The 26,909-nt window shown below is 40.2% G+C and overlaps 1 protein-coding gene across 3 annotated transcripts in view; it reads left to right on the top strand.

Moving 5' to 3' along the window:
* The window catches only part of MAP3K20 (mitogen-activated protein kinase kinase kinase 20), a 93,942-nt gene that overhangs the window by 3,686 nt on the left and 63,347 nt on the right, over nucleotides 1-26,909 (top strand). For all 3 annotated transcript variants that reach the window (XM_032189846.1, XM_032189845.1, XM_032189847.1), the window contains 2 exons: nucleotides 2,308-2,497; nucleotides 26,024-26,111. In XM_032189846.1, coding sequence (XP_032045737.1) covers nucleotides 2,339-2,497; nucleotides 26,024-26,111 — 247 coding nt within the window. In that variant the 5' untranslated portion in view covers nucleotides 2,308-2,338. The remainder of the gene's footprint in view (nucleotides 1-2,307; nucleotides 2,498-26,023; nucleotides 26,112-26,909) is intronic.

The following is a 26,909-nucleotide window of genomic DNA, read 5'->3' as shown; positions in this document are numbered from 1 at the left end:
GTAAAGGCCAGAAATAGTTGTTTCCTTTGATGCATTTTTGTTTTTGCTTGGTTTTCTGTTCCTTCTGCCATCTCCAACACAACCATCTGTTATCAGCTGTTCACGCTTTCCTCTTTAATTTATGGTCCAGTTGTGGTGCATATACTTTTGCCTGTGAGTGACATTACTCTTCTGAATAACTCTGTCATCAGTAAGGAGATTATTCACCGGAGCATAATTATCCACGTGCTTAAATGAGTCTCTGGATTGTGAAGCTTACCTGTTTTATTTGCCTATAAAGTGTCACATATGCGTGAGATGCATGTACACAGCATTGCCTTTGAAGAACTGCTGAATTAAAAATGACAAATGAGCTTTTGTTTCTGAGGACCAGGTAATTAAGCAGCATTGGCAAAGAAGCAAAAGTTAGAACAGCCTTCATTATGCTACTGATTTGCAGAAGGGACCGATTTCCTTTCCCTTGAGCTTTCCTTAAAGAAAGTATATGATGGGCAGTACAAAGGATGACTCTAATCTTCTGTAGGTACATAAGAGATGAAAGGAAATCAAATGACAACATTGCCAAGGTTAAAACAAGAACAAAAGGTCAAAAGAAGAGTTCAGGCACTTAGCGAAGGAGCTGACGGGATACTGGAAGAAGACTTTATTTCCTGGTGCAGGGATGACCCTTGTGCTAGCTTGCAGAGCTGGGAACAGAAACTGTTGCCTCCTGGAGAGCATTGCAGACTGTTTGTCAGCGAGATGCGTGGTTGAAGCCAGCTCCCTCTAAAATGTGATGCCTTCTATAAACATGTTAAAGCTGTCCTGGCCTGGGCAGCCATTGCCTTTACCCTTGTGGGTAGTGAAGAGACCTGCAACACACCATGCAGTTTCAGAAAAGGCTGTTTGCTATCTTGTACAACATATAAAAACATATAAAAGAAAAATACTTTGGTATCCTCATCTCTCAGTTGGAGAATTGCTGCAACCAAATGGGGACAGAAATTTCTGGTCAAATGAGATCTCAAAATGTTTAACAAATTATGCACAAATTCAGGAGAGCCGGGAGAGGAAACGTGTGTCTGTTTCTGTTACAAAAGGGACAGCTTTTTTTGCAGCAGCCAGAGCTAGGTATATCACAGATGCAGTTCCCAAGCACATGGTGTCTTGTACTATCTCAGAAAGCCCTGCAGGCTGGAGGCTCCTGAACTTGTGTTGTATTTTGATCCCGTAGATAGATCAGTATAACTGGAGGTGTAACTTTCACCAGCAAAACAGTATCTGTTTGTTTTGCTCAGACCTATCTCTGTTTCAGTTTACGCTGATAAGCTTACTTTCATTAGCTGCCTGTATAGTGACTCTTGGTGGGGATTAAAGCTTGTTGGTCTAAGCTGGTGCAGGTTCCTACCACAAGCCTCAAGGTCCTGCAGACAGCATGTGGCAGGTTCTGCGGGATCCTGCCTGCTCTGCGCTCCTCCGGAGAAGTTGAAGCTTTCCCATCTAATACCATTTAAAAAAAAAAAAAAAAAAAAAGAAAAAGAAACCTAAAATTAGTCATTGTTCACTCGCTTAGGTGATAACATTGCTTGAAATTTGCTGCAGGCATGAGGTTTATCACTTTGAAATCTCTGAGAAGGACGTTCTGTTCTCCTGGCAGCAAAGATGGATCGTCTCTCAAAACCGCCGAAGCCGGTCTTGGCACAGGCTGCAGAATTTCACATATTGCAACCCAGATAAATTACTGTGTGCTTACACTTTGTTGTAACATGCGAACAGAACTGACTCATTTAGAAAAAGACTTTTGTTGTGGGCAGGTTTTTCTGCACCCTGGTGAAGAGTGCTGCTACCTGGCTGGCAGCGCGCGCCCCGTGTGTGCCGCCGTGCGCCTGGCAGCCCGGCGCAGGGTGCTGTGTGTCGTGCAAAGTGATCACAACAGGCAAGAGCGCGTGCTTCGCATGCCTGAGCTCCTATGCAAGCTGGGATTTGAAAGCACATTTCCCGTCTGTCAGTGGGCTCGGTGCTGGGGAGCGTGGTGACGCGCTTGCGTTTCGCACAGCTCCTTCCAAGGTGCTCGGGAGACCTCCGCGTAACTGCAGAGTATTTTTAGTCCTTTCTGTCTCCCAGCTGTTCCTAATAGCTTGTGCAAATAATGTAAACATTTGCATAGCCTGTTGGGCTGCGAGCTCCTAGACTTTTTCCTCTTATGCTCGGTGGATTTTACTGCAGTGTGCTTGTTGCAACAGGTTCTTGTTTTGGGGTGTCTGAACATAGGTAAGAATGTCCATAAATCCGTGGAGTGAGTATTAATTACAGCTTTTCTCTTCACAGATTTTGCTGTGGTATATTTTGTCATTATGAGATGTCGTCTACCAGTGCTTCATTTGTGCAAATTAGATTTGATGACTTGCAGTTTTTTGAGAACTGCGGTGGAGGGAGTTTTGGGAGTGTCTATCGAGCCCGATGGATTTCTCAGGACAAGGAGGTGGCTGTAAAGAAGCTGCTCAAAATAGAAAAAGAGGTAAGAGTTTACTTTTAATTTCTTTGTCTGCTGTGGAAACAAGGACATACATTCAATTCTTGAGTTAATTGAAGCAATCCGACTTGTTTGTTTGTTTAATTACAAAAACCTGTAACTGGATGTTGTTACAACAAATACATACTGAGGGGGCTCTGCCTGAGTGTGTCTGATTTAAAGCATTCTTGTTTTACTGTGTCTTTGCTGCCCTCCTCTACCTTTCCTGTGTAGCAGCTCCTCTCTGTCATGACCCTGAGGAGGAGAAAAGCTGCTGCACTTGTGGAGCTAGTAATTTCCACTTGATTCCACTGGGCACATTGCTAGGTAGGAGTACTTAGCATTCACTGGCTCTGCCTGCCTTGCTTTTGTCCTTACATGTAGTCTCACAGGCGCTGTGGCTGGTGCCTGTACGTTTGCTGTAGGCATCACGTGTACTGCTAGGTGTTGCCCCTGCCCTGCTGCTGCAGGAGCTGTTCATGTGGGGCTCCATAAGCTTTGAGCTGCTCACAGGTGCGCCTCTGCCTGGCCCTGTCTCGCGGTGTGGTTAAAGGCTAACCATTATACTAGTTGCCTTCTCCAGTGGCTTCCTGTGTGGCTGGAAGACAGACAGGTCCTTCAGCACTTCCGTGGGAAAAGGCAGAATGACTACTTACTGCAACTTAGCCAGCCGTAAGAGGTTTACCTGAAAATCCTCTTGACCCTTAGCTTTCTATGGTGCCTGCAGTCCTCCAGAACTCCAGTCTGCGTGCAGGTCTGCCACTAGCGCTGCAGCCAGGCTGCACTGGTGTAGCACTGGACAGCACTGGGCTGTCATTCCAGTATGGTATATCTTACACATATGTATGCATCTTATGTCTTCTATGCAATACCCTCAAAGTGTTTTAGGAAGAGAGTTAGAAGCTGAATCGTGGCAAAGCAGCTCTGAGGATGACATGCTTAGCAAATAACCAGACACCAAGATTCACCTACTGTTGCAGCAACAGAGTTAGCCCAATTGCGTCATGCATAGTGATGTGATAAGCATGTTTGATCATGATTAAGCAAGTTACTGTGTAAAATAATGTGGATCTCATGTTTTTTCTATTGAGGATGGTAGAAGAGGTACATGTTCTGTCCAATGTCAATTTGTATACTTTTCTCTTTGTCTTTGAACATTAACAAATATTAAAAATGAAAAGACAAGTAAAATCAGTGCTAGGCAACATCAGTAACATGCTGCTTGAAAATCATCTGACTGGCGGATCTCAGCAGTGATCATATCTTTATTGAATATATGTGTCTGTATTAGTTAGACCTGTTACATACTGAAAGACTACTTAAAAACAGAATTACTACAACTTGTGATGGCATAAACCTTAGTGGAATGGGAAATAATGGAGGAAGTAGGACAGTTTATGTATGACCTGACGCAGCTGGACCATTCAGATGACATTTTTTCTAAACATTGAAATGCAAAGTTCAACTTGTAGTGAGGGGTACAGGTTACACACTGGGAAAAGGAAACTGTATGCTAGAAAGAATATAGTATAGTTTCTAGCTTATCATGGTTCTGTTACAAATAATGTCCTTGCATATACAAATGAGGACCAAGTCATTTGTAAGAAGCGGGCATGGTTTGTCTGGGTAAGTCGCGCTGGGGAAAGGGTGTTAGGCAGTGGGAGCAGTCCTCGTTGGATTGTTTCTAAAGGAATGCTGACAAACTGGAGGGGCAGCCCAGGGGAATTGCAAAACACACTCAGAGAGTGGAAAGTATGGGGGTGCAAGGGAGTGTGTCTGTGGGTATGACAGAAAGGATTGTCAGCAGAAGTGGGCAAGTGCCTTCAAGTACAAAATCTGCATGTTTTTCTTCATGCCAGTCACCACTTGGAACCTAAACTAGCAAGATGGGTTCTAGTTGTGAGCAGCGTGGTATGGGCAATTTATCTTGAAAGGTTTCTGGAGGGGCAGCATAGAGGCAAGTGGTGATACCTTAGGTAAGTCTAGAAAGATTTGCCAGAATCAGTCTGTCAAAAACCTTGGGGAATTAAAAAAAAAAAAAAAAAAAAGTAAGAGCTTGTTTACAACAATTGCATTTTCATATGGAGAAAATGCTCTGGGCTTGTTTAATCTAGTGTCAAAAAGTTATTACAAGAACTAAAGGTTGGGATCTGAAGCCAGACAAATTAAAATGGGAAATAAAGCACAAATTATAAGGAGTGAGGATGAGTAATACTTGGAAAAGACTACATGGGGATGGAGTGAAGATGGAGAATCCTTTCCATCTCCTCATGTCTTCACATTGAGATGAGATGTCTTTTTGGACAACTGCTTCTGTCATGGTGTTGAGTTCAGCAGAAGAGGGCTCAGTGAGGCATGGTGGCCTGTGTGTGGTACACTGGAGGCGAGACTCAGTTATCTGAAGGTCTTTTCTGACCCTAATGGCTGTCAGTCTGTTTACATATGTAGTATGCAGCATGTTTGTCCATAGTATGTTTATCTGTAGTGATGACAATATTGAACGTCTGTGACTTAACTGTGCTTAAAGTCATGGTGAGTCAATGACTTTTCGGATAGCACTAGAAAAATAACTCGCTCAAACTGTATGTAGATATTTGGACAGCTTGCATTTAGTGCGGAAAACTAATTGTTGCCCTTTCTGACTTCTTTGAAAGGAAGTGTCATTTTTAACTCCGTGAACTGATTGTCTTTTCATTTCTCTTAACTGCTGCCAATAATCCATAACAACTGAATAAAGAGAAAACAGAGGCGTTGGGAAAAGCTTGCTCAGAGGAATTTCATGCTTGCTGAGTCCAAGGGCACAAGCCAAGTCAACAGAGCAGTGGTGTCATTCTGCAAATATGTTGTATCTGTGCTTCATTTTATTAAACAAACCAAACAAAAACAGTAAATATCTTGAAGGCTTTCTATTAGCCAAATGACTGGTAGGTTCTGACATGTAAGACAAAGCGTTTTTTGTTCCAGTATATAGCCGCATCTCATACTAAAATATGTACTCGGAAAAACTAATAAATACTTAAAAGGGTGTAGCTCAGGCAGGTTTCTTCAAAAGTCTTTAAAATGTGGAAAATGCGAAGATCTCTGCAAGACATTAACTTCTTATGGAGAGATAGTAAAATCTGACTGTACAGGAAGAGGTGCATGTTTATGTGGATGAGAGCAGCTAAATAGGTGTACTGAGAGAGAGAAATACTCTGCCAGACCTTGATTAGAGTATCAGATCTGCAGCTCTGGGAAAGACTTAAGCCGATTAGGTAACTGTAAGAGTGTGTCTTGAGTGATTAAGTAACAGCAAAAACAAAATTAAATTGCAGTTTTACTGTCTTGTACAGGCACTTTAGTGGGGTTTGGTTTTAAGGAAGGAACAGTAGTTCTTTGTGAATTGTTTTATGGAATATGAAACTATTAGCATGACGTTTGTGATGCATACAGGGGAAGCAGAAATGTCTCCTGTAGTAGGATGTGTGCTTGCTCCTTCTGCCCCAAGTGATAATTATGTGCACTCATTGAAGAAAATCACACACCTTCTACTCAGGAAGTTATTTGGTATTTTTGTGAACAATTTGTGTGAGTTATTGGATAGGCCCATAATTTGTCTCCTGCTGAAGCAGATGGGAGTGATTAGGCCAAAGGCCTTATTCTGCAAATTGCTTGCAGTTTTTTGACTCCATTATCCAGAGCAGATACCTGCCTGAGCAAAATGTTACAGCCTGCTGTTGGATACCTTAGCTGTTCACCAAACAGCATCTGCCTCCTCTGTCTGTCTGTGCGGCTCCCGGGTTCACCTGTTGGCTGTCACCACGTTGAAGGCTGTGTTTTTGGTGTTGTTTTTCAGTCCTTGGCACCCGGTCAGGACTGCGCTGCGTCACTGTGAGGTTCATCGCTGCTGGAGCTTACCTGAAACTTGTGTTTAATTGCAGCGTGTCTGCTCTCTGGAGCCACGAACGGCCTCTGTGCAGTTGATGGGCAGCAGCGTTGTTTGTGGTTAGCTTACCTCAGCTGCTAAACCACAGGGTTGAGGTAGAGGGTGGCTTGGTTTCACTCAGTATGGCTGGTCCTGGACCTCCTCCCAGCACAGGCCCTGCTCTGAAGCAGCCACATGCCAGTGACGGAGAGAGGCAGGAGTAAAACAGTGTAAAATGCAACTGAAAGCTATTGGAAAGTGCTTCTGATGAACTAACAGCCACTCGGGCATAAAAAATGTTGAACTGAATACTGTTAACTGTGCGTGTTTTGTTCAGTCATGTCTGCATGATGGAATGGGATTTTATGAGGCTTGAGAACAAAAACATGTTCTTACAGGTTTTGAGGCAGTATTGCTGGAAGTCTGGCTACCATAGGAATTAATTCTATATTGCTATATTGTCAGTTTTTTGTTTTTTTTTTTTTTTTTGCACATATGCATTATATACAATAAGCTTTAGGGGATCTTTTCAACTGCTTCATAAAACTTTTCATATGGAAAGTAATGCAGCTTGTTCCCTCTTTTTATTTTATGGTTCCTTTTGGAAGAGACTGTCCAGAAGGCATTGATTGTGCCTGTAACTTCCAAACTGAATGAATTAAGCTTAATCATAGGCATGTCACTAAGCTTACCTCAGTCATGTTTGTACTCTTAAAAGAGTATGTGGTAATTTTAATGTGGGTCATAAGAGTAAGGACTGGGAATGACTTTCAAGAGTAACAAGAGAAAAACAACAGAGTAAAATAAAGCAAAACAAACCAAACCGAGTTGAAATTGATACGTAGCCCAGACAGGACTAAAAATAGTAGATGTTTTTGCTTGCAGTTTATAGCTATTAAGGGTGCTTGGGTGCCAGCCTTGAATGACTTGTCCATTCTGGGACATTCTGGCTGTAATGAAGAGCAGTTTTGATGCTTTTTAAATTATTTTATTAGCTCTTTCTAGGACCTTCTACTCCCTTACCCCTTTCATTTCTGAATCGGTCAGTTTTTAAAGTGATTCAGGATGACATCTGTCAGGAAATGTCTACATTTACTTGATTGTGACACAGAGAGGAGGGGGCAACAAACCCACGGATTCCAATATGTGATCCTTGGATGCACACAGGATTGCTAAAGAGCTGTAAAAGATGACCTAGTGTATATGTTATAGAAGGTGTAGGCATGAAATATACGAACTTTCCAGAGAGACATGAACAGATGAAGGAAAACTAGAATTCACTTTTTAAAATTAAACATCCCTGAACTAGTGATCTCATGGGAACATTTTTAGCCCCATCTTTATTTAAAGAATGCTGCTGTATCTTGTGAACAAGCTGAAAAGAATAAAACTGTATTTTACTATATTGGAAGGGGATCTTAAAATGTCTTTTTTTTTATTTAACAGAATGGTTATTTTGTAGGATTTCTGTTTCTTTTATAATTTGGTAAAGGAAATGGCTTTTCCCACTTCTCTGAGCACTAAGGTACCCCCATAATGGTATCAGGATACTCAGTATCCTTGCTATTCTGTGGCTGTTGTGAAAATCAGTTCAGGTGCTGCAACTGTTTTATATTCTCTGCCTCAGAATAAACCATTTTGATAGTACAGGCTTCTGCAACAAATCTCTGGCTGTATCTGCTTTTGATTTTACACTGCTCTTGGCCTTCATTCAAGGGACATTTCTGAAGGACATTATATTGTAAAAGAATTACATATTCTCAGGTCTCAAGAAAGTGTGTTAAGAGACTTTCATAGTGGATGCTTTGGGTAAGACTTGGGCAGAATATGTGTTGCAATCAAATGGTGTTTGGGAGATACCAGCCTAATGAAAAAATGATGTAACATTACCAGAATACATTTATTCTTGGGAAGAACAGGCATTATTTTAATTTTGTCTGTTTTAAAGAGGTACTTTATTCCTCTATGTCTCTGCTCCTCAAAATGTTCTCAGAAACGTAGCTGTCCAGGCACAGAAACATACTGGTCTGTATTTTGCTGTATTTTATTGGGGTGGATTTTTATTTTTTTACTTGTGTATTTAAACATTTTGTACTAAGTTTTTCATTAGATGAGTAACATCTTTCAGAGTTGCTTCATCTAAATAATGAGTATTTGTATTACAAGTTGTGTAGCTTAGTGAGATATTTTGTCCAGCTTAATTTGAGCTTCTTACCGGTTTGTATATACACAGTTCTTTTAAATCAAGCCAATTTTGGCTTAATTTGATTTAAACATCAACTTCAATGAAACTGGCGTGGCACAGCTCATACTGGCACTCTGTGGTTTCAAAAGTTATTGGGTCACTTGAGACGTAGTGACTGTTGATGTTGTTATCTTAGCTTGCAATAATGAAAAGCAGTTTTACAAGTGCTTGTGAATCTTGCTGTAGCCATATTTAAGAAGTTACCCTATCCCTTTTTATCTGCTAAACCAGCAGATTTTGTATTGAAACTGTAAAGGATTAAGTTCATGTTTCCTTCTGTTGACTGATGGACAGCTGTGAACAATAACAAACAAGCCTGATAAACAGGTAAATTAATAAAGAAGCAGCAGGTTTTCTGTGTTGCTTCCTTTCGCTTGATTCTCTTGAATTGTCTTGAACTTTGTAAGAGTGAAGCTGAACTACTTTGTGGGTGCTGCTGGTCAGGAGTATGCAGGCAGTTGCCAGAGCTTGGTTGATGCACAGAAACGTGTCGTGTATCCAATCCCTTATGTAGGAGTAGTATCTCTGTGAGGTCTTGGATCCTTTCAACTCAGTTATCTTTACATTTGCCTTTTCAGAAGGTGCAACTCATCAGGTGAACAAGTTTTAACACCACAATTCTACAAATTGTGAATAAATATTGTTTTTTGTAATGGAGAAAACCCGTTTCTGTCAATTATTTAAAAAGCACTGTCTTATCCTTCTTGCTGCCCACAGTATCCAGCCTGTTAGGGTATTCCTTAATATTCTTCCATTTTTCCATTTCACAATTAATTTAATTCCATTCTATATTGTTTTCAATATTATTCTGTCAATCTGCTGCAAATTTTTGTTGGCAGTGGGCTGGAATTGGCAGTAGGTACTAAGTAGATACTTAGCCATGATTAAGTTTTGGTTTTGTTTTTCCCGTCTAGATATATTTTTCCCTTTTCGGTCTACTTTTTGCATGGGCTCAGTTATTATTTACAATTTGGAGGAGAGGTTGCATTGCTTATTTCTCCATGCCAGTAACCCTTGACATCAAATTGTGGCTCTTTTGTGTCCCCTCCCACGACATTCACTGACCCTGGGTTTCTGTTGAAGTGATCAACTGCAAAATGGTATTCTGGGATGTTGAAGCTGTACTGAAGCATCACTAGAAATCTCATGGATGTAGAAGAGCTCCTTTTCTCTCGAGGTGCTCTTTGCAGACTCAAGAAGTTGCGAGACAGTTGAAGTTAGTTTTTATGTAACTGTAGTTTTATCTAAGTCTGTAAGTTTCTTAAGACAAAGTTACAATAACAAAATCCTGCTGCAGGTGAAATCTGGTAGTAACTTTATAGTAAGCACTTGCATGTTTGAGTATCAGGTGCTTTGAGGGATGGGGACAAGTTAAAGGTCTGTGACCAGCACTGAAATCCACTGCTGTTGCAGTCCCTGGGAGCTCTAATTAAATAATGCACATGCATTGCAGTACGTGGAATAACAAATTATTGTTTCTGTTGGTAATAAATTTGCTGCTGAGTATTTTATGAATCTAATAACATTCCTAGATTGTTGCATGTAAGTGTGTGGTTGATCAAATGCAGTTTAGTGTTTGTGCTGGAGCTGTGATCTGAGTCCTGTCTTTTGGGGTCATAGTACAGTTTCTACTCTTTGTTGGATTCAAAGCTGAGTGCAGGAGACACAGTCTTTGGTTGGGGGTCCCCTGCTATGTGCGTTGCAGCAATGGCATATTGAACAGTGAGTTTTGTCCTCCTAAGAGGGCAGTAAAAATCTCGATAGGACTGGACACGCTCTTCTTTTCTAGCCTCTTTTTTTTTTTTTTTTCCTTTTTGTCCTTAATTTTTGTCTGGTTACACATGAGCTGCAAGAGGGTCTGGGGCAGAAGATTTCATTGAAAACAAAGCTGAGAAGCATATAGATTCTAACTTTAAGGGACACATCAAAATGAATCTGGTTTTAATTGTAAACGATGCAACTCTGCTTGTAAAGGTTATTGCACGTTTACCTATTGCCACTTATTAAGGTGCTGACAGAGAAAGTTTCCTTTTTAAGAGGACAGTATAAACAGTGTGAGGCAGCTTTCAGACCTGTTTATGTTAGTGGGAGGCTGCAGAGGAACAGCTCCAGTGTTAACCCTTTCTCTCACACTCAGTTAATGGTGCTAAGCCAACAGGGGCGAATAAGGAGCTGCTTGCCTGATCCAGCTGCCTCCAAACTGCCCTGTGTCTCCTTAAGTGTGCTTCACTTCAACTTTCCCATTCAGCTACTGGGGAGGAATCCTTTTTGCAAATACACATTGATTTACTGGATTCATCTGTAAACTGTTCTGCCTAATTTTCCATTTCAAAAAGCAACCACCACAAAGGAGTTGGGAGGCAGGAGTAACAGCAACTGTGCCCAAAGGCACAGCCCTGGGCAAGCTCACTGCAAGGGGAAGGGGCCACGTCCATTCCCTTCCTCCTCTCCACCTCTGTCTGGCTGTGTGTTTCACTCCCAAGCTTCCAAAACTCGAGGATTGTGATCATAGAATCATAGAATCATAGAATATCCTGAGTTGGAAGGGACCCTTAAGGATCATCAAGTCCAACTCTTGACACCGCACAGGTCTACCCAAAAGTTCAGACCATGTGACTAAGTGCACAGTCCAATCTCTTCTTAAATTCAGACATGTGTTGTTAAGCAAAGCAGAGAGAAAATCATGTCATGAGACTTGCCTGCACAAATGTTTACATTTTGTGTGCGTGTGTTGGGTATGTGAGTTTCTAGTGGCCATATCAAAAATAAGCTTGCTTTATAGGAACAGAAAACCCTAAAACTGACCTTTGAGTTGCAGTAGGAGAAGCAGGGAAGCTCTTGGTGGACACAAGATGAGATTCAGCTGATTAAGCTCATATTTGGAAAGTGGGGAAGAAACAATAGGCATGCATGCAGCCTGGGCTGGCATCAGCTTTTAAATGAAAGCTGAGGTTCTCTACTAACTTTTGTATAGCAGAGGCAGAAAATAAGAGAGGTACATAGGTGGTTGTTCTGGAAACTTGTTTTAAGATCATCTAGTTGCTGCACCCTCTGGTGAGTGATTGACGTTTTCCAATGCAGAACCTTTCTCTTCCTTGGAAGAGTCACAGAGCAAAGAAAATGTGCATGCCAGTGTGCAGATAGAAGGGAAAAAAAGCACAGAAATTACTTTTTGTCTAAGCATATACTAACTTTTGTTTTAAAAATACTAGATGTGTTTGAGACAGACCTGTCAAAGGTGATTGTGTATAAATAGTGATTGCTGTTCTTCCAGTGAACTGTGCACCTTTGATTTTCTAAACTGACGAAAAGACTTTTTACTTTGACTTCTTTGGGATGTGCCTGTGTGTGCTGGGGTGGTGAGTGTGACGCAAGTATGTAGAAACAGGTAAAATTCAGAGCTGTTGAACTGCTTTTGCTTTTGGATGTTGCCTTGCTAATACCCCCTTTAAGAGTTTGTGTGAGGGCCCTAAAGGCAAGCACGAGATCCATAACCCGACTCTTTAGGTCTGCAGTCTTTGCAGCTCTGCTCTTCACTTTTGTTTTTTCAGTTGTTCATGACTTTGTACTTTATTGTGAAGCTTTCTCTCTAAGCTGTTCTCTCTTCCATCTTGTGTAGAAGTTGGCAGTAATGTGGTTGCTGGCACTACGTCCCAAGTGCTCTGCTCTGGTCCCATGGCAAACCACTTCCCTGCTAGTGCGGTAGATATGGATGGAGGGCTGTAATTTCTCACTGACAGGGAATAAGACTCAATCCTCCCAGGGTAAACATGCATACTGCTGTTATTTAATGAATTTGAAATTTGCAGTGTGAAACCTCCTGCCTTCTTATTCTTGTGTTCTATGGTACATTGTAAAAAGGGAGAGATTCCTTGCTTGTTCCAGGCTGTGTTACTGAGATGAATGTTAAGTAATGGCACTAACAGGGCGCCTGCCTCAAGAAATTCTTTCAGGGTAAGTGACACTTGATTCTGTAACAACACTGGCATCGGCTGTTAGCACGAGTGACATGTTCGTTGCTTTGAAACTGTGACCCGAGTTTCTTTTTTGGGAAAGAAAAAACCCACAGACCCTTTCAAAGACTAGGGCAGTTGCTTTGTTTGTCTTTTAAAATCTGTATTTCTGCCTTTTTGCTTGGTCAGTGTTTAGAACCATTAAAAAAGTAAACGTGACATGGGGACCGAGGTCCTGCAGCTAAAGCTCCTTTATAATTACATATTCAGCCACAACAGTACAAAGGAAAATGAGAGTCCCTTTTTCTTTATGTACCACATTTCAGTTTTCCCTTAGGTTTAAATTGGCATTTTGGACTATGCTCACTGGAGCTACTGAAGAGCTTATCAGAAAAGGAAGGAAACAGAGGGAGGGAAAGAAAGATAGATTTCCAAATGACAACCTTTTGAATAGTCCAAGTTCAATCCCTAAAACAAAAAGTGGAATCTTTTTTTTTTCTAAATAATGTGCTCTACAGTCTCACCTCTCATCTTGAGAAACATGAAAGAACAAGTAAAAGAGATGACCCAAATCACAGAGTTCCTTTGAAAGAAGAAATTCAGCTGTTTTGAACACTTAAAATCAAAGGAAGTGGTTTCCCTAATTACATGAACTATGTGAAAGCTCTCAGAATAGCTCTTCCACCCCAGGATTCCTTGCACTTTAGAAGTTTGCATAAAAGCTCACATGGAGAATCAGATGCAAAGTGTTTGATTCAAATTTTATTAGGCAGAAGTGAGCATACATTCGTACCTCTGGGTTTGACAGCTGGTTGGGTTTGGACCACAATTCTGGTTTTGATGGATTTCAGTCCTATACTTTAAAATCTTTCACTCTTCAGGTTCTCTGGTGAGACACCCCTTTCAAGAGAAAAGTGGAAATGAAAAAATGGAGAAGGGATAGAGGGGGCCTTTTGTGAGCTTTCAGTTGAGGATTCTTCACTCTGATTAGGCTATTCATCGTTGTAAAAATCCATCCCTGTACACAGCTTTTAAAAGAATGAGGGATTATATTTCCTCTCATTTTAAAGAAGCCATATATCTTAAAATATATATTTTGAAGAATTGGGATCTGAACTCTATAACTTTGGTATAATTCCAGTACCACCATTTCCTTCAACCTGTCAAAGTTCTGAATTCAGTACAGCTTTTCAGCAAAAAATCGATGTGTTCAGAAGGCTGTTACACCTTATGCTTTCTTTTTGTACATACAAAATAATAAAGGTATGTTAGTCTGAACTAAATAGTATATATAAAAACAGGCAGGATACTTCTAAAGGCTAAAGATCTGTGTTCCTCAAAATTTCCTATTTAAAAAAAAAAAAGGTTGTGTTTTTTTTTTGGTGGTGTGGGAGTAATGGGAACAAGTTGTATCATTAAAGAAGAACTTAAAGCAATATCAAGATAAATTTCAAATGTAGGTACCTACAGTTAGAGGCATCATTTACCCAGTTGAAAAGCTTTGTTTTAATAAAACTCCAAATTTTGGCAAAGCAGAGTAGAATATTTCATTTGTTTGTTTTGGTAGGACACGTCTTTATTTCTCGAACAGTTTTATTAGCTAAAAACATAGTTATAGTTTAACAAGAATTATGAGCCTCTATCCTCTAAGTGCTAGAGATAGGTATCTAGTCTTTACCTAGTTAAGACTAGAAATGATAATTCCTTGCCAAACTTAATCTGAAACTGATAGGACAGTCCCTGAAGGCATGATATACAGTTACTAGTGGGTGAAATCTTAATTAGCTATATTTGCCAGCTTTGCAATAATACACAGAACTATCACACTTGCTCTCTATAAGCATAATTTCCAAATGGTCCTATATTCTCCCTTCAGAGTCAACTACAGCAAATTTATCCAGATTTGCTAAAGACAGAGATAATTGATGAAACTGGTGATGAAGAGTCCTCTAAATTGCACCAATTCAAACTCAAGAAGGAAAAAAGCTGGAAGGGTTGTGGGTGCATTCTGGATGCACAGGATCAGCCAAACTCTTTATATAGTTAGATTAATAATATGATATCACTGCATGTTTGAAGAGAAGAGAGATCTTTCTTTGGGTGCTTCTTTCCTACCAACAATGCATCTTTCCTGTAAGAGGTAATTATCCTAAGCTCCGTGTCTTCTTTTTCCAGGCAGAAGGAAAGACTTTTTCCCTGGAATCAGGGCACAGTGTCCCAGAAGCAAACACCCTCAGCAGACCAGTAGTGTTGCAAGAACAGAGCGCAGCACAGTAGCAGTACATACTGCAAAGCAAGATAAATGTTGTGTAGCCATGCAGTGCGCTGGCGGGGTACTGGCTGGGTAGGAAGGAGTTCTGCCAGTGCCTTCTAGAGACCTGTGTCTTGGGCAGTGAAGCATTGCAGTCAGCTTTGCTGGAAGATGATATTGTTTGGATGAAGGAGAATGCTTAAGGTTATCCCAGCCTTAATTGTCTTGAAGGTGGCATAGAGAGGCACATTTGCTCGTGTATGGTCCTTGTTGGGGTTGATTTCCCTCCATTCATAAATTAGAACAATTCTGAGATGAGTTTTGGCATACATCTGGCATTGGAAAGTGGGAAGCAGTGGAATACGTGATGCTGTTTTTCTCCCACACCAAAAGACGTGCTCTAAGTTTGAAAATGCTTCGTGCCAGTGATGTAGCTCCTGGGCCCTGGATCTGGCTGCTGATGTCTGTTCGTTGTAATGGACTTCACCAGTGTAACCCTTGTCGTGCATGGAACAGTCAGTGTGTGGGGACTGTGGGCCCTGCTACAATAGGGCTCTTACAGTTTTATGTTGAAAGACAGATAGATACGTTAATGAAGAAAGAAAAAGCTAACTAGGTAGCATTGTGACAACATATAGTACTGAGCACTTCCACCAGTGCTGAGCTCTCTGTTTTTCCCAGCACTGTTTTCTGCCTCAGGAAATGTAGGGTCAGATAGATCTCCGTGGAGCTGCACCAGCAAACTGGGTGAGATGCTCACCAGGCAGAAGTTAGACTGTGAGACATTTATACTTCTCCTTAGTGTCTCCTCCTATTGTTTTCCTTCTGATGCGTAGATCTTTACTCCATCAGACGTTTGAAGGAACTGCCTCACCCCGAGACCTGTCTGGCCAAACTGGAGGAGGGACAGATATTTTGGAGATACAAATTTTTTTTTTTGCTGCGCTCAGGTTCAGGCTGGATCTTTCATTAGCTAAAGCATGTTGTCCTCTTAAGCTTTTCAGGTACAGCCCATGGGAGAGAGGTTTCATTGTTACGCAGCACAATGTGACTATGGCCCTGAAGTTCCTGTGAGCTCATGAAATACAATGTTCCAGCTTCCTCTTTACTGTTTCATTTATTACAGATCCTCAGGAAGCACAGTGCAAAGTGATAGAGGAAATAGTGTGAGTGAGTTATTTTGTAATCACAAAATAGAGTATCTCAATTTTCTATCTGGCCTTTTAAGTGTTCTTAATTTCCCATTAGTTTTCTATATGGCCCTCCCCACATTTAATTCTGTCTGGAATTTTTCTAATAAAATGACGAAAAAGAAAATTAAGATGAAATCTGAAGGTACAGGGTTACTGATATGGAAGTAGAAACTCACAAATGGAGAAATGGCAAAGCTGAATGTGGTTGCAAGATGTTCTTTCCCTTTACAACGTTTCCCTAAAATACATTGTGGTTAAGTAGTGGAGTATTATTGCAGTAGTGTTGGTTTTGCATTCAACTGTCTATTTACTGCTTTTTCCTACATCTGTATTCTTTTAGAAATTGTGGTATGCTTGTACATACAAGTTAGAGAAGTTTGAGAATTAACAGCAGGTGTGACACTGATTTCTTCCAAGCAACTCTCTTAAGAGGAAGACTGGTTGCACGTGCTCTCTTCTGCAAACCATCATAAAGAATCTGGAAGGGGTCTCAGGCTTCACAGTCCAAGTTTCGCTCACAATTCAGTTTTGCTTTTCCTGGTTGGTTCTAACCGCAGAGTTAAGTTTGCAGCATAGACGTGCATCAGGGTTGTGGTACAGCTGCTGGTTGTGTCGTAACTGGGGAAGGACCTGTCTTTGGGGCATTAGTGTTTGACTGGAGAAGAGTAGTCAGAATTCTGGCTTAATTTGGAATCCTACTACAAAAGTTGTGCAAGCCCACTGCTCTTTGTAGGTCTGCTGTTTGTAAAACTCAGAGCAACTGCCTTCGCAGGATACAGGATCAGTCTGTAAATAGTATCTGTCCCTCTTCTAGATAGGGTCTTCTAGATTTCCAGTTTCCGCAGAGTTCAGAGATGCTGGTATTCAGGTTATTGCCTTTTTAAAAATATCTATTTTGAGGCTTACAGCTTGTATTCATATATAGATGAAGTTAAAAAAAAAAGAAATGAAAGTTTCTTTTCTGAAAACAAGTTTAGTATAATGAGGAATAGAAATAGTTCTTAGTAAGCAGATGGTTAGAATTAAGTCAATATAAGGAATTCATCAAAGAAAAGCTACATCAGAAATATATAGTACAGAAGTACTAATAAATTTATTTTTGATACTAAAATTAATTTTTAAATATTGCTATTTTCCCCTAAAGTTCTTAATTTAGTCATTGTTTTATTTGAAGTTTTTTAGTCTTAATGGCAAAAGAATGAGGTTCCATGAAGGCAGCGTGAAGAGTCCTCCCCAGAAAATAAACACTGGATCTACTTTAAATAAAAGTAAAAGCTTCAAATTTCAGGAGTTTTGTATTGTTTCACTTTTTTGACCATCGCTACCCAGTAGGGGTAGCATTTGAGCCAAGTTTCCAAGTAAAATTCATTTTTCAACTTAGATAAAGAAGAATAACTTTTCTGAAAAGCAGGAGAGGAATTTGTCCTGAAACCTTAGTTTTGTTGAGAATGGTGCCTCTGATCATAGTGGTCTAGGTGTTGACTTAGCCAGAGAGCGCTGAATTGCAGTCTGTGGTTCTGGCTGTTGCTTGATGTGGTGGCACTGGCTGAAGGGCGGTGGTACTCACTTGGAGAAGGGACGGGTCAGGTTTTGGTGCAGTGTGTGGTGTCCCGTGTTCCCAGAGGCTGTTCTTGCTTATTGTTAACCTAAAGTAGGTGAAAGGGAGATCTGCCTGTAACCTGAGGCAAGAGGGATGCTTACTGCTTAAGTAGAGAAAGAAGATGTGGTAAGTCACATTCCTATAATACATAGCGGTCAGAGATTCAAATTATAATGATGACTTTACTTTCTTGAAAACCCCAGATCTTGTGAACTTGTGCCATGGCATAAGTAAATGTGGTGTGAGCAATGCTTCGCTGGAGGAATCTCAGACACTTCAGCAGAAGAATTGTCTGTAACTAGTGATTATTTTCTCTCCTTCATTTTATGTCAGCTGGTTACAGCTAGAATTTCTGTGCTGAAAACTTTGTCTTTTCAAAGTAGGTGGTCTCTGGGTAGGGAGCAATTCTGTGGTTTTCTGTAGTACCCAAGGAACAGGTAATTTTTGAGTGATAACTGAGGGGAAGCCTTCTTCAGAGCTACTACAGCTGCTGTTATCTTTGTTGGAGTCTTAGTGCTAACTGGTCAGCAAAAGCCACTGTATAATGAGATTAGACTTGTTCTTCTAAGTTCTCTTATCCAGATCCCTTACTAATACTCCGTAGACCTCAGGCTGAAAATCAGTGCTCTAGTTGGATAAATACGGACTCAGTCCAGATACCTCTTTGACATCATTTTCTCTTCTGATGTTCCTAAGCATTGCAAGAAACTTCGTTGAAAGGGGTTTGGCTTTGCCCATCACTGTCATACCAGTATGTCTTTCCACAAGGCTGATATGAGATTTGTAGTGACTTTGATCTCAGAAATAGTGTCCATAGATGATATTCCATTTGTTGGGTTTGAAAAAGATTAAGATGTTGCGTGTTAGCCATGATACCCATGATATTTTTGGCTGGAGGATGAGAGCGGAGTGGAGTGAGCAGGGGGACAGAAAGTTTTCATGTTTCATTATTTCCTGGTATTTTCAAAATGTTGTGGGTTTTGCTGCTGTACTCCATATTCAAAGCAAGTTTGTGTTCAGAATACATGAGAGGAAATGGAAAAGTTTCCTGACATTGAGAGAAGAAATTATTACTGAAAACAGACTGCTCTATAGGAGCTCAGGTATTTCAGATGTGCTGTGCAGTCCACACATCGATTGTTTCTACTCAGTTGCTGGTGTTGCCTTGCAGTTGGAGACAGCTTTTCACTGTAAATTGACCTGAATAAAATATTTTTGATATTGCTTATTTCTAAACTGTTACACCATTACAAATACATAGTTTATGTATTTTGAAGGTTCTACTAACTGTGAATACATATACATGGTATCTGTGCTTTGTAAATGGTAATGTAGTCATACCTCAAAATGCAATTTTCAAGCTTATTAAGCATATGTAAGGATTTTCTACAGACAACACAGTTATTTAATTTTATCCCAGATGCTGTGGCTTTATTTATACAGCCTCTTCTCTTTTTAACCCCCTGTCATGGGGAAGACCAACAGCATAATCCTGCAATCACTTGGTTACTTCTGGGTGGACTGTATTTGCTCAGCTGAGGTCCTGCAGTGGCAAGATCAAGTCAGTTAGCTTCATCTAAATTCTTTTTACTGTATAAGGCAAAGGGTCTGCTGCCACATAGCAAGGAAAAATCTTCCTTTGATTTTTGGGAGGGACTAACTTGCTTTCCATGAGCTGAGCAAACCTTTATTTTACAGTATTTTGATGGGGATGTTCTGAATTCACTAGATAGTATTTCTAATGCCATAATCTTAAAATTGTCTTTAAAACTGCAAAGTTAGATTAGTATGAAAGGTTACTGGAGATTGTGAAACTCAGTTTTCTTTTCAAATGGTCAATATCCAATATATTTTACTACCAAAAAAAGGGCTACAACCCAGAAGTCAATACAAGGTATTTTAAATTATCTGTTTCTGCCACTGTATTTCCAAAAATGAGAATAAAAATTGCGTGGTGATACAGTACAGCAGATTTAAAATGACTATAAGACAATTGTATAGCAATGAGAATTTGTTACTTTCCTTTATTTTTCCACTTTTAATCTCTGGAGCTTCAACAGCATAGGACATAATTTTGGATGCAAATTTGATGCTTTGAAATGTGCTCAATCAAAATTCTTTTAAATACATGTTTTGTGTGTCATAGTAGATGTACTTAGGGGAATGTAATTCTGCTGTTTACAACACTGCTGGTGGTATCAATCTGAGAATGTAATTTAACCCTTATTTTCTATGTGGTTTACAAAACAGTATCCCAATAACACTGAATATATAAGACTGAATACATAAATGCTGAGTTTTAACTGCTCATTAATGGACTATAGAAAACACCTTTTAATAGGGTAAGTGGTCCTCTAATTGAATACAAAAAATGAACCCCAGCCTCACACAACTTTAAGTAAGATGCAGCAATAGTTTTAAGTAATGCAAGTGCCTTTTGAGATGGGTGACAACAGGTTTGTGCTGTAAGAGTGCCACACTCATCAAAACATGTGATAACTGTTTATTGCAGTTAAAAGATCTCACTGAGGATTCTTTGATTTTGCCATGATGATGTGCTTTTCTTCCTGCTTTCTTATTATCAAAGACAATTTGATAGGTTTAACAACCATTCTCTTAATGGGATTATCAGTGCTTTGCTTATTAATAGCTTTCTTTTTGGAGACACCAGAGCACAAAACCTTTATTTTTTTGTTACAAAACTTTGAGAAAGCAGATGAAACAGTAGGCAAATTTCTAAGGTTTTGGTTTGTATCTGCCTGATTTTCTTGTTAATGTTCCAAACTGTAGCAGTTGAATAATATCCCTGCTGCATAATTCTTCTTAGGAGTTTTATATTTCTGAAACTCTTTAGGTCTTCCTTTATTTATTGCATATTTTGACTTGAATGTTTGTCACCAATAATAGATTGTGGCATGAAAATAATTTAGAAGGAGCTAAATTACATAATCTGTTTCCATATCCTGCTCATTAAGAGCTATATTCAGTTTAACTTTTTAAAAAGGAATAGAAAGAATGAAGTAATGAAAAATAATTTGCTTTGGGTAATTTCTGGATGCTGTCAAAACCTCAACATTATTTTCAAAGAATCTCCATGGCATTGTATAATATTTATGTTAAAACATGTAAAACATAAATATCTTCTGGAAAAGTATCTGGTTTTTTGGCTTAATGATTTGTCAGCATTACATAAAGAAATCATAAGCCTGTAGTTTTAGTTGCTGATTATTTTTCAGACATAATATTAGACAATGTTTTGGGCTCCTTTACCTAGGGAAATGAATCTTATATGATAGCTCTGCCTCCCTCCTTCCAATAACTTCTGAGCTAATTTACTCTCCTGTTGTCAGCTGTGTTTGAGAAAGGATTGAGCAATACTTTATTCTCACCTTGCTTATGAAAACAAAAGTTTTCACAGAGGAGAGAGGTCCCCCACACACCCAATAGATTAAAAAGTGTATTGTAAGGGGCAGTGTAGTGTATTAGACATCAGTTAATTCACAGGAAAGCATTTCTGAGGTATTGGTAAGCTGCAATTTTAATGGACACTGAATGTATTTTTCATCAGAGATCTGTAAATAAAAGTTTAGGATTAATCTGTGTTAGCATTCTATTTTTTTATTTGATTTGATTGTCAGAATCATTTTAATAAAGCATCATCTAGCCTCTTCCAGCTGCCCTTTTAATAGACTGTAAAGACATGGGAGTTGCTAAGTCACAAACCTCCCAAGAACATGACAAAGGTCAGAGCCTTTAAACTGCTACAAGACTTGGAAAAAAATCTTTTTAAAGCTGCCTTAAGTGTGTGTAAATACCTCCTTAATAAATGTGACAAACATTTCTTTGGAAAAGTAAATAACCAAACTACTGCACAATATAATAATAAATATTAGAAGGCACTTAAGGATTGTTGTATTAATCAGATTCCTTGAGTAGCTAACCATTTCTAACCCTGTAATTTTGCACAGAGCAACAGTGCTTCTTGCTGTGCAATTAACTGATTTATTAACAGCAGAGTTTGTTGGCTGCTGGCTGCCTTGATGGCCTTGCATTTATTTCCCATGTATGTCCCAAACCAGCGGGCTCAGACCAGGGTAGAAGGCAGGCAATACTTTGTCCTCCCCAGCCAGCTGCTCCACAGGTACCCAAAAAAATGGTGATTAAGTTGCTGTGGGACTGCTTTGTCCAGACTTGAGCAAAAGAATCTTTTGATGCTGAGAAAACACTGTAGACAGATGTTCTTTTGCAGATCCAGCTGTGCTGGTGGAATAAGTTACTAGCTCAAGCTCTCAAATCATTTCTCTTGACTAGAAGTGTGAGTTTAACAACTTTCCAGCCCATTTTCAGGGCAGAGAAGAGTAACTCCATCAGAGTGAGTAGATTGGTCTTTGCTAACTTCAGCTGAATTGGGACAGAGCTCTGACGAGAGCAGCTGGTGTGAGGAGCTGGCAGGCAACAACACAGCTGTACGCAGAGTGCTTCAGTCCACAGCCTTGCTGCGTCTGCGGCTGCAATTAAAGATTTGACGATGAGGCCTTTTCTGCGTTCCGGAGTAGTGCCAAATCAGCATCGGATGGCCATTGCCCACACCTGCAGTCAGTGTTGACCTTGAGGATGTTTTCAGAGCTGAGCTGCTTTCCATTCCCACCACGTACTTCAGTGGGCCTTGGGTCTACTGGTACCAACGCAGTGTTGCCCTGAGCAGGAGGCCTCCCAGGAGGAGCTGCTGGAGGCTAGTGGGGGCCCTGTCCAGCTCAGGCCTTCCACTGGCAGGGTGGTTTCTCATGTCTTGATCCACATCTTGGTGGATCTGTAGGGCAGAGTAGGCATAAATGCAGTGACAGCAGGCTGCTTGGTGCTAGCACATGGTGTCCCTATGGCTCAGTTTGCCTGCTCATGCTGCTGGCCACACTGAAAAGCCGTGTTGATGGTGTCCACTCAGAAATTGCTAAATACTGATAAGGCCAAGAAGAGAACCCTAATCTTACTTGATGAAAACATTCAAGATACTAGTTACTTCTTCATAGCTATTTGGACTAGAAGGGTGAAAGCAGTACTAGCAGCTCTCAAGGCAGCTGTAGTAGCATGTCAGCCATAGATGAGGTAATTGACATTTTCACTTATGTCAATAGGCAGAGATTAAACAGGCATAAAAAGAAATTATCCATTAAGCACTGTGATCCAATCCATGGTTCATAGTACGCAATTAGTTTGTACACTGAGGGATTATCTGAGTTCCTCCTTACACTGTAGTTGTATCACGAATAACTGAGTGGGTTTGATTTACAGTAGTGCTACAAGAACCAATAAGTGAAAATTCAGTTAAAATGTTTTTAATGTAATTTGCTCTGACCTTGACTTCTTTATAAAATTCAACCACTATCAAGAGTGTGTATTAGGTTTGTTTAGACTTCTGAATCTCTTTGCCTTCAAGAAGTGGTATCTAGTCTGTTGTTCCCTTCAGCAGCACTCAGGCAAGGAACACCATTTCACCCATGCTTGTGGTGTAACTACAAGGTTGATAGTTTTAGCATGGTTTGTTGATCAGTAACAGACTGTGACTAAGCTTAATCGAGTGACTAAACACAATATTCAACCGCATTGCAATCACCTTGTGTGTCTGAAGAAATCCAAAAAGTTTGTATCGGTGTGTTTGGGATGTACCTTTCCTTCAGCTGAGCATCCTCTAGTTCTGTTTCAATCCAATATTAAATATATATATATAATAAAGTACCCAAGACCTGTTACTTGTCCATCACCATGGCTTTAGAAGGAAATTGGTGCTCATTTAGGTTATATAAGATAGATAGCACTTACCAAAGGAAGCGAGTGTGTCATATCCAAGCCAGAGAGGGCTGCATTCTTAAGTGGCCTCCAGGTAGATAGACGCATAGTAAGATTTTCTTCCAGGCATCTAGGAATTCGGGATTTAACTAGGAGTTTGGTGCTTAAAGGTGATTCTAAATGTTCTCGTAAGGTACCTAAGAGGCCTGTGAAATACTGGTCTATAACACCACTTTGTAATTTGTTATATAGGTCACAATCTTTCATTGAAATATGGCACTTTCTTGTCAAAAAAAGTACAAAAGCTTCAAAGATGTGGATGACTTGCATTTGGTTCTCGCTGTAAGGAGTAGGTGTCTTTAAATTGCCTAATATATTTCACAGCTGATCTACAGCAACTGAAAAGAGCAAAGCGTAAAAGGAATAGTCTAGAAGTGTAGTGTCTAACAACAGCAGAGTGATTAAAACTGTTTAGAAAGGATTTCTTTTACAAGTAATGGTCTTAGAAAGAGGTTGGCAATTTCTTCCTCTCTGGTTCCTAATTTGGGATATCTATGAGCAATTAGTAGGTGCCTTTCCTTATGCTTAGATGGAAGCTTGCTTTGGCGTCTGTTAAATATCCAAGTTTAGAATATGAACGTCATTTTGAGATGATGTTAATAGCCTCAGTTGACACAGCATTTCTTCAGACTCCTGGAACGTGATCTTAGTGTGCAGTATACTGTAAATAAGATAATCTTGGAAATTCAGAAATAATTATTTCTAAGCAATGAGAGCAGTTACAGCCCCTCCTGTTGCCCAGTGACTCCAGTGGGGCTCTTGGGGGCTCAGCAGCCTCTCATGTGGGGCTGACAGCAGGCAGTGGGCCTGGCTGCGGTGGGGCAGAGGGCTGTGCTCCTTGCCTGTGCTCATCCCAGGGTGGTTTTGATCAATCTCCCAAAGATTTGTCTAGTGCACTGCTGTGGGCAATGACCTGAACGCGTCATGCCACAGGAAGGTTAAATGGGGGGCCAGTCATTTCAATTCTTTAATGGCCTATTTCGGTACATATGTTGTAAATGTCAGCAAGTAGCGTGCGCAGTGTTTTGAATACTTTTAAGTATTAAGATTTTAAGTACTGTACAAGAAAAATGGTTGTATTCAAGAAAATATGGTTGATTCAAGAAAAAACAGCCTAGATAGTTTGTCCAATGATGCTTGTGGCCTGGTGTACCTGTTTCATTTCTAACAGTATTTAGGTAGACAGTCAAGGAGTACTGGGTCTCCTGGTTATCCAGCAGGAGTACTGGTAGGAAATTAGAGGACATTCTTCAATTTAGTATTTCCTGAAGAAGATTAAAGCATTAATACAAAAATGTTTGAAGCGTAAGGGTCTCTGCTAGCCCACGTAGGTGGAGTTTTGAATGAGTGGCTGTCATTAGTATCCCAGAGGAATGCTACCAAAGGAGGTTGGAGGGTGCTGCGTGTACTACGAGCATTGCTGCAACTTGCAGGGGTCTGGCACAGAGCAGGTGGAGGGCAGAGCTCCTGCTGCCATAGCCCTGCCTGGCCTGGCAGATCCCGCTCAGATCCCGCAGCTGCCTGTAGGAGCATTGCTGTTCATGCTGCAGGCAAGTCTTCCTACGTTTGCTTAGATAGCTGCCAGTTAAGCTCTTAGGTGCCTTGCAGATGAGTCGTGGCCTGCGTGGTGATTTACTGGGAACAGCACAGATTTTAAAAATGGATTTTTCTGATACTGGTCTGTAAGTAATGCATTGTTAGAGAAAAAAGTATAATGTTTATATATCTGTATTTGCACAATACTTACATTTGTTTGATTTGTTTTAGAAAAAAATTGTTTCTAAAATATCTTGAATATTATTTTAATACACTATAGGGGTAAAAAGAGGTAAAACTGTTGTGAGACCTCAAAGGAAACATCTGTCTTTTTCCCTCAGAAACAGGGGGACTACGTGTCTTAATTTATGTGGATACATTCTCATTTCTTGCAGTCTCTCTGTCAAACCTAGAAGCATTTTTCAAGTGGACTTCAAAGATCCTGTTTATTTATCCAAGGTTTTTTAAACATCTGCAGCTTCTCTGAGAAGCAGTTCAAACTGCAACTGCTGGCTATTTGGCAATCTCAAGCATGCTTGCTGTGGCATATTCGATTACACTCGACAGCGCATGCCTAGCAAACTCCATGTCTCCAGTAAACATCAGATTGAGCTGTGTGTGCACGGTATGCTCCAACAGCCTGGAGCTCTGGACTCACTGAACCCACAGTGCTCTGTGCACAAACACAAATTCTGGATAGAACTGCTACAACCCTGCCAAAAATCCTGGGTCTTTCTTTGAACAAAATTTTCCAGAGCCTTCAGTTTTTCCAAACTTAGCTTCTACATCCGTGCCTTGGTCATGAAAGAATTGTATGATCTTTTTTCCAAACATACTAAGCATCCATGTGCCAACTATCTCATGTGTTTTCGAATGCCAATCATTTGTGAACAGTCTTTCCTATATGCGTGGTGTGTGTGTATATCCATGGGGGTCTAAAATAAACTAATATAGTAAATGCACTGTTCTTAATTGCCTACCTTTTTTGTTTGCTTGTTTTCAACAGGCAGAAATACTCAGTGTGCTCAGTCACAAAAACATCATTCAGTTCTATGGAGCTGTCATTGAACCTCCAAATTATGGCATAGTTACAGGTAGCATTTCTCGTCTGACCCTTCATCTTGATTCTGTCAAACTCTGATGTTAGGAAGTATTAACTTTACCCAATTCCATTGTTTTTCTAACTGTTTTGTCTCCTTTGAATGTTACAATGCTCAGCACCACCGACCTCAACATGAATGGGAGTGCTGAAGTGGAACCGATACTGCTAGCGGTTGGATCCCGGGGCATTCATAATGCCCAAATTCAGCACTCCTTTAGATGGAACCTTGACTGTGTTTTCTTACCCGTTTCTGAGATTTTAAAAGTTCTCGCAAGTACATGTGAAAAGAGAGAGAGAGAGAGCTTGAGGCTGAGAGTCTGCTCAGAGCCAGAGTTGCACCATGAATTCTGCCTGTACTAAAAAAATAATGAGAATCTACATTGTGAACTTCCCCTACCATAGGAAGAGCTTGAAACAGGGTCAGGGATTTATTAGACACCATAAGACAATTCCCTTTATTCACTAAGAACCGGGTTTCATTCAGTCTTGCATTTCTAGAATTATGTGGAGGTTATTTTTAAGTGTGTGTAGTGGCGGTGTTTTTCTTATCACCCTTTTAAGGTTCCTTCTCTTATCTTAGGATTTGGTACAGATAAAAAAAATACATTACAGATGATGTGATTTTTTTTTTTTTTTTTTTTTTTTTTTTACCTTTTCCTGTACAGGAGAAACTAGGTAAGATGGTAGCAGAAAATACACCTAAAGCAAAGAAATCTACAATCTGCGGAAACAATGTTTGGAGAGAGAAAAACCATGAAAGTGTGGATTAGGGGATGTCTTTCGGTAGGGC

This window comes from Aythya fuligula, chromosome 6, assembly GCF_009819795.1.
Source record: "Aythya fuligula isolate bAytFul2 chromosome 6, bAytFul2.pri, whole genome shotgun sequence".
NCBI lineage: Eukaryota > Metazoa > Chordata > Aves > Anseriformes > Anatidae > Aythya > Aythya fuligula.
This window is presented reverse-complemented; position numbering and strand designations above follow the sequence as displayed.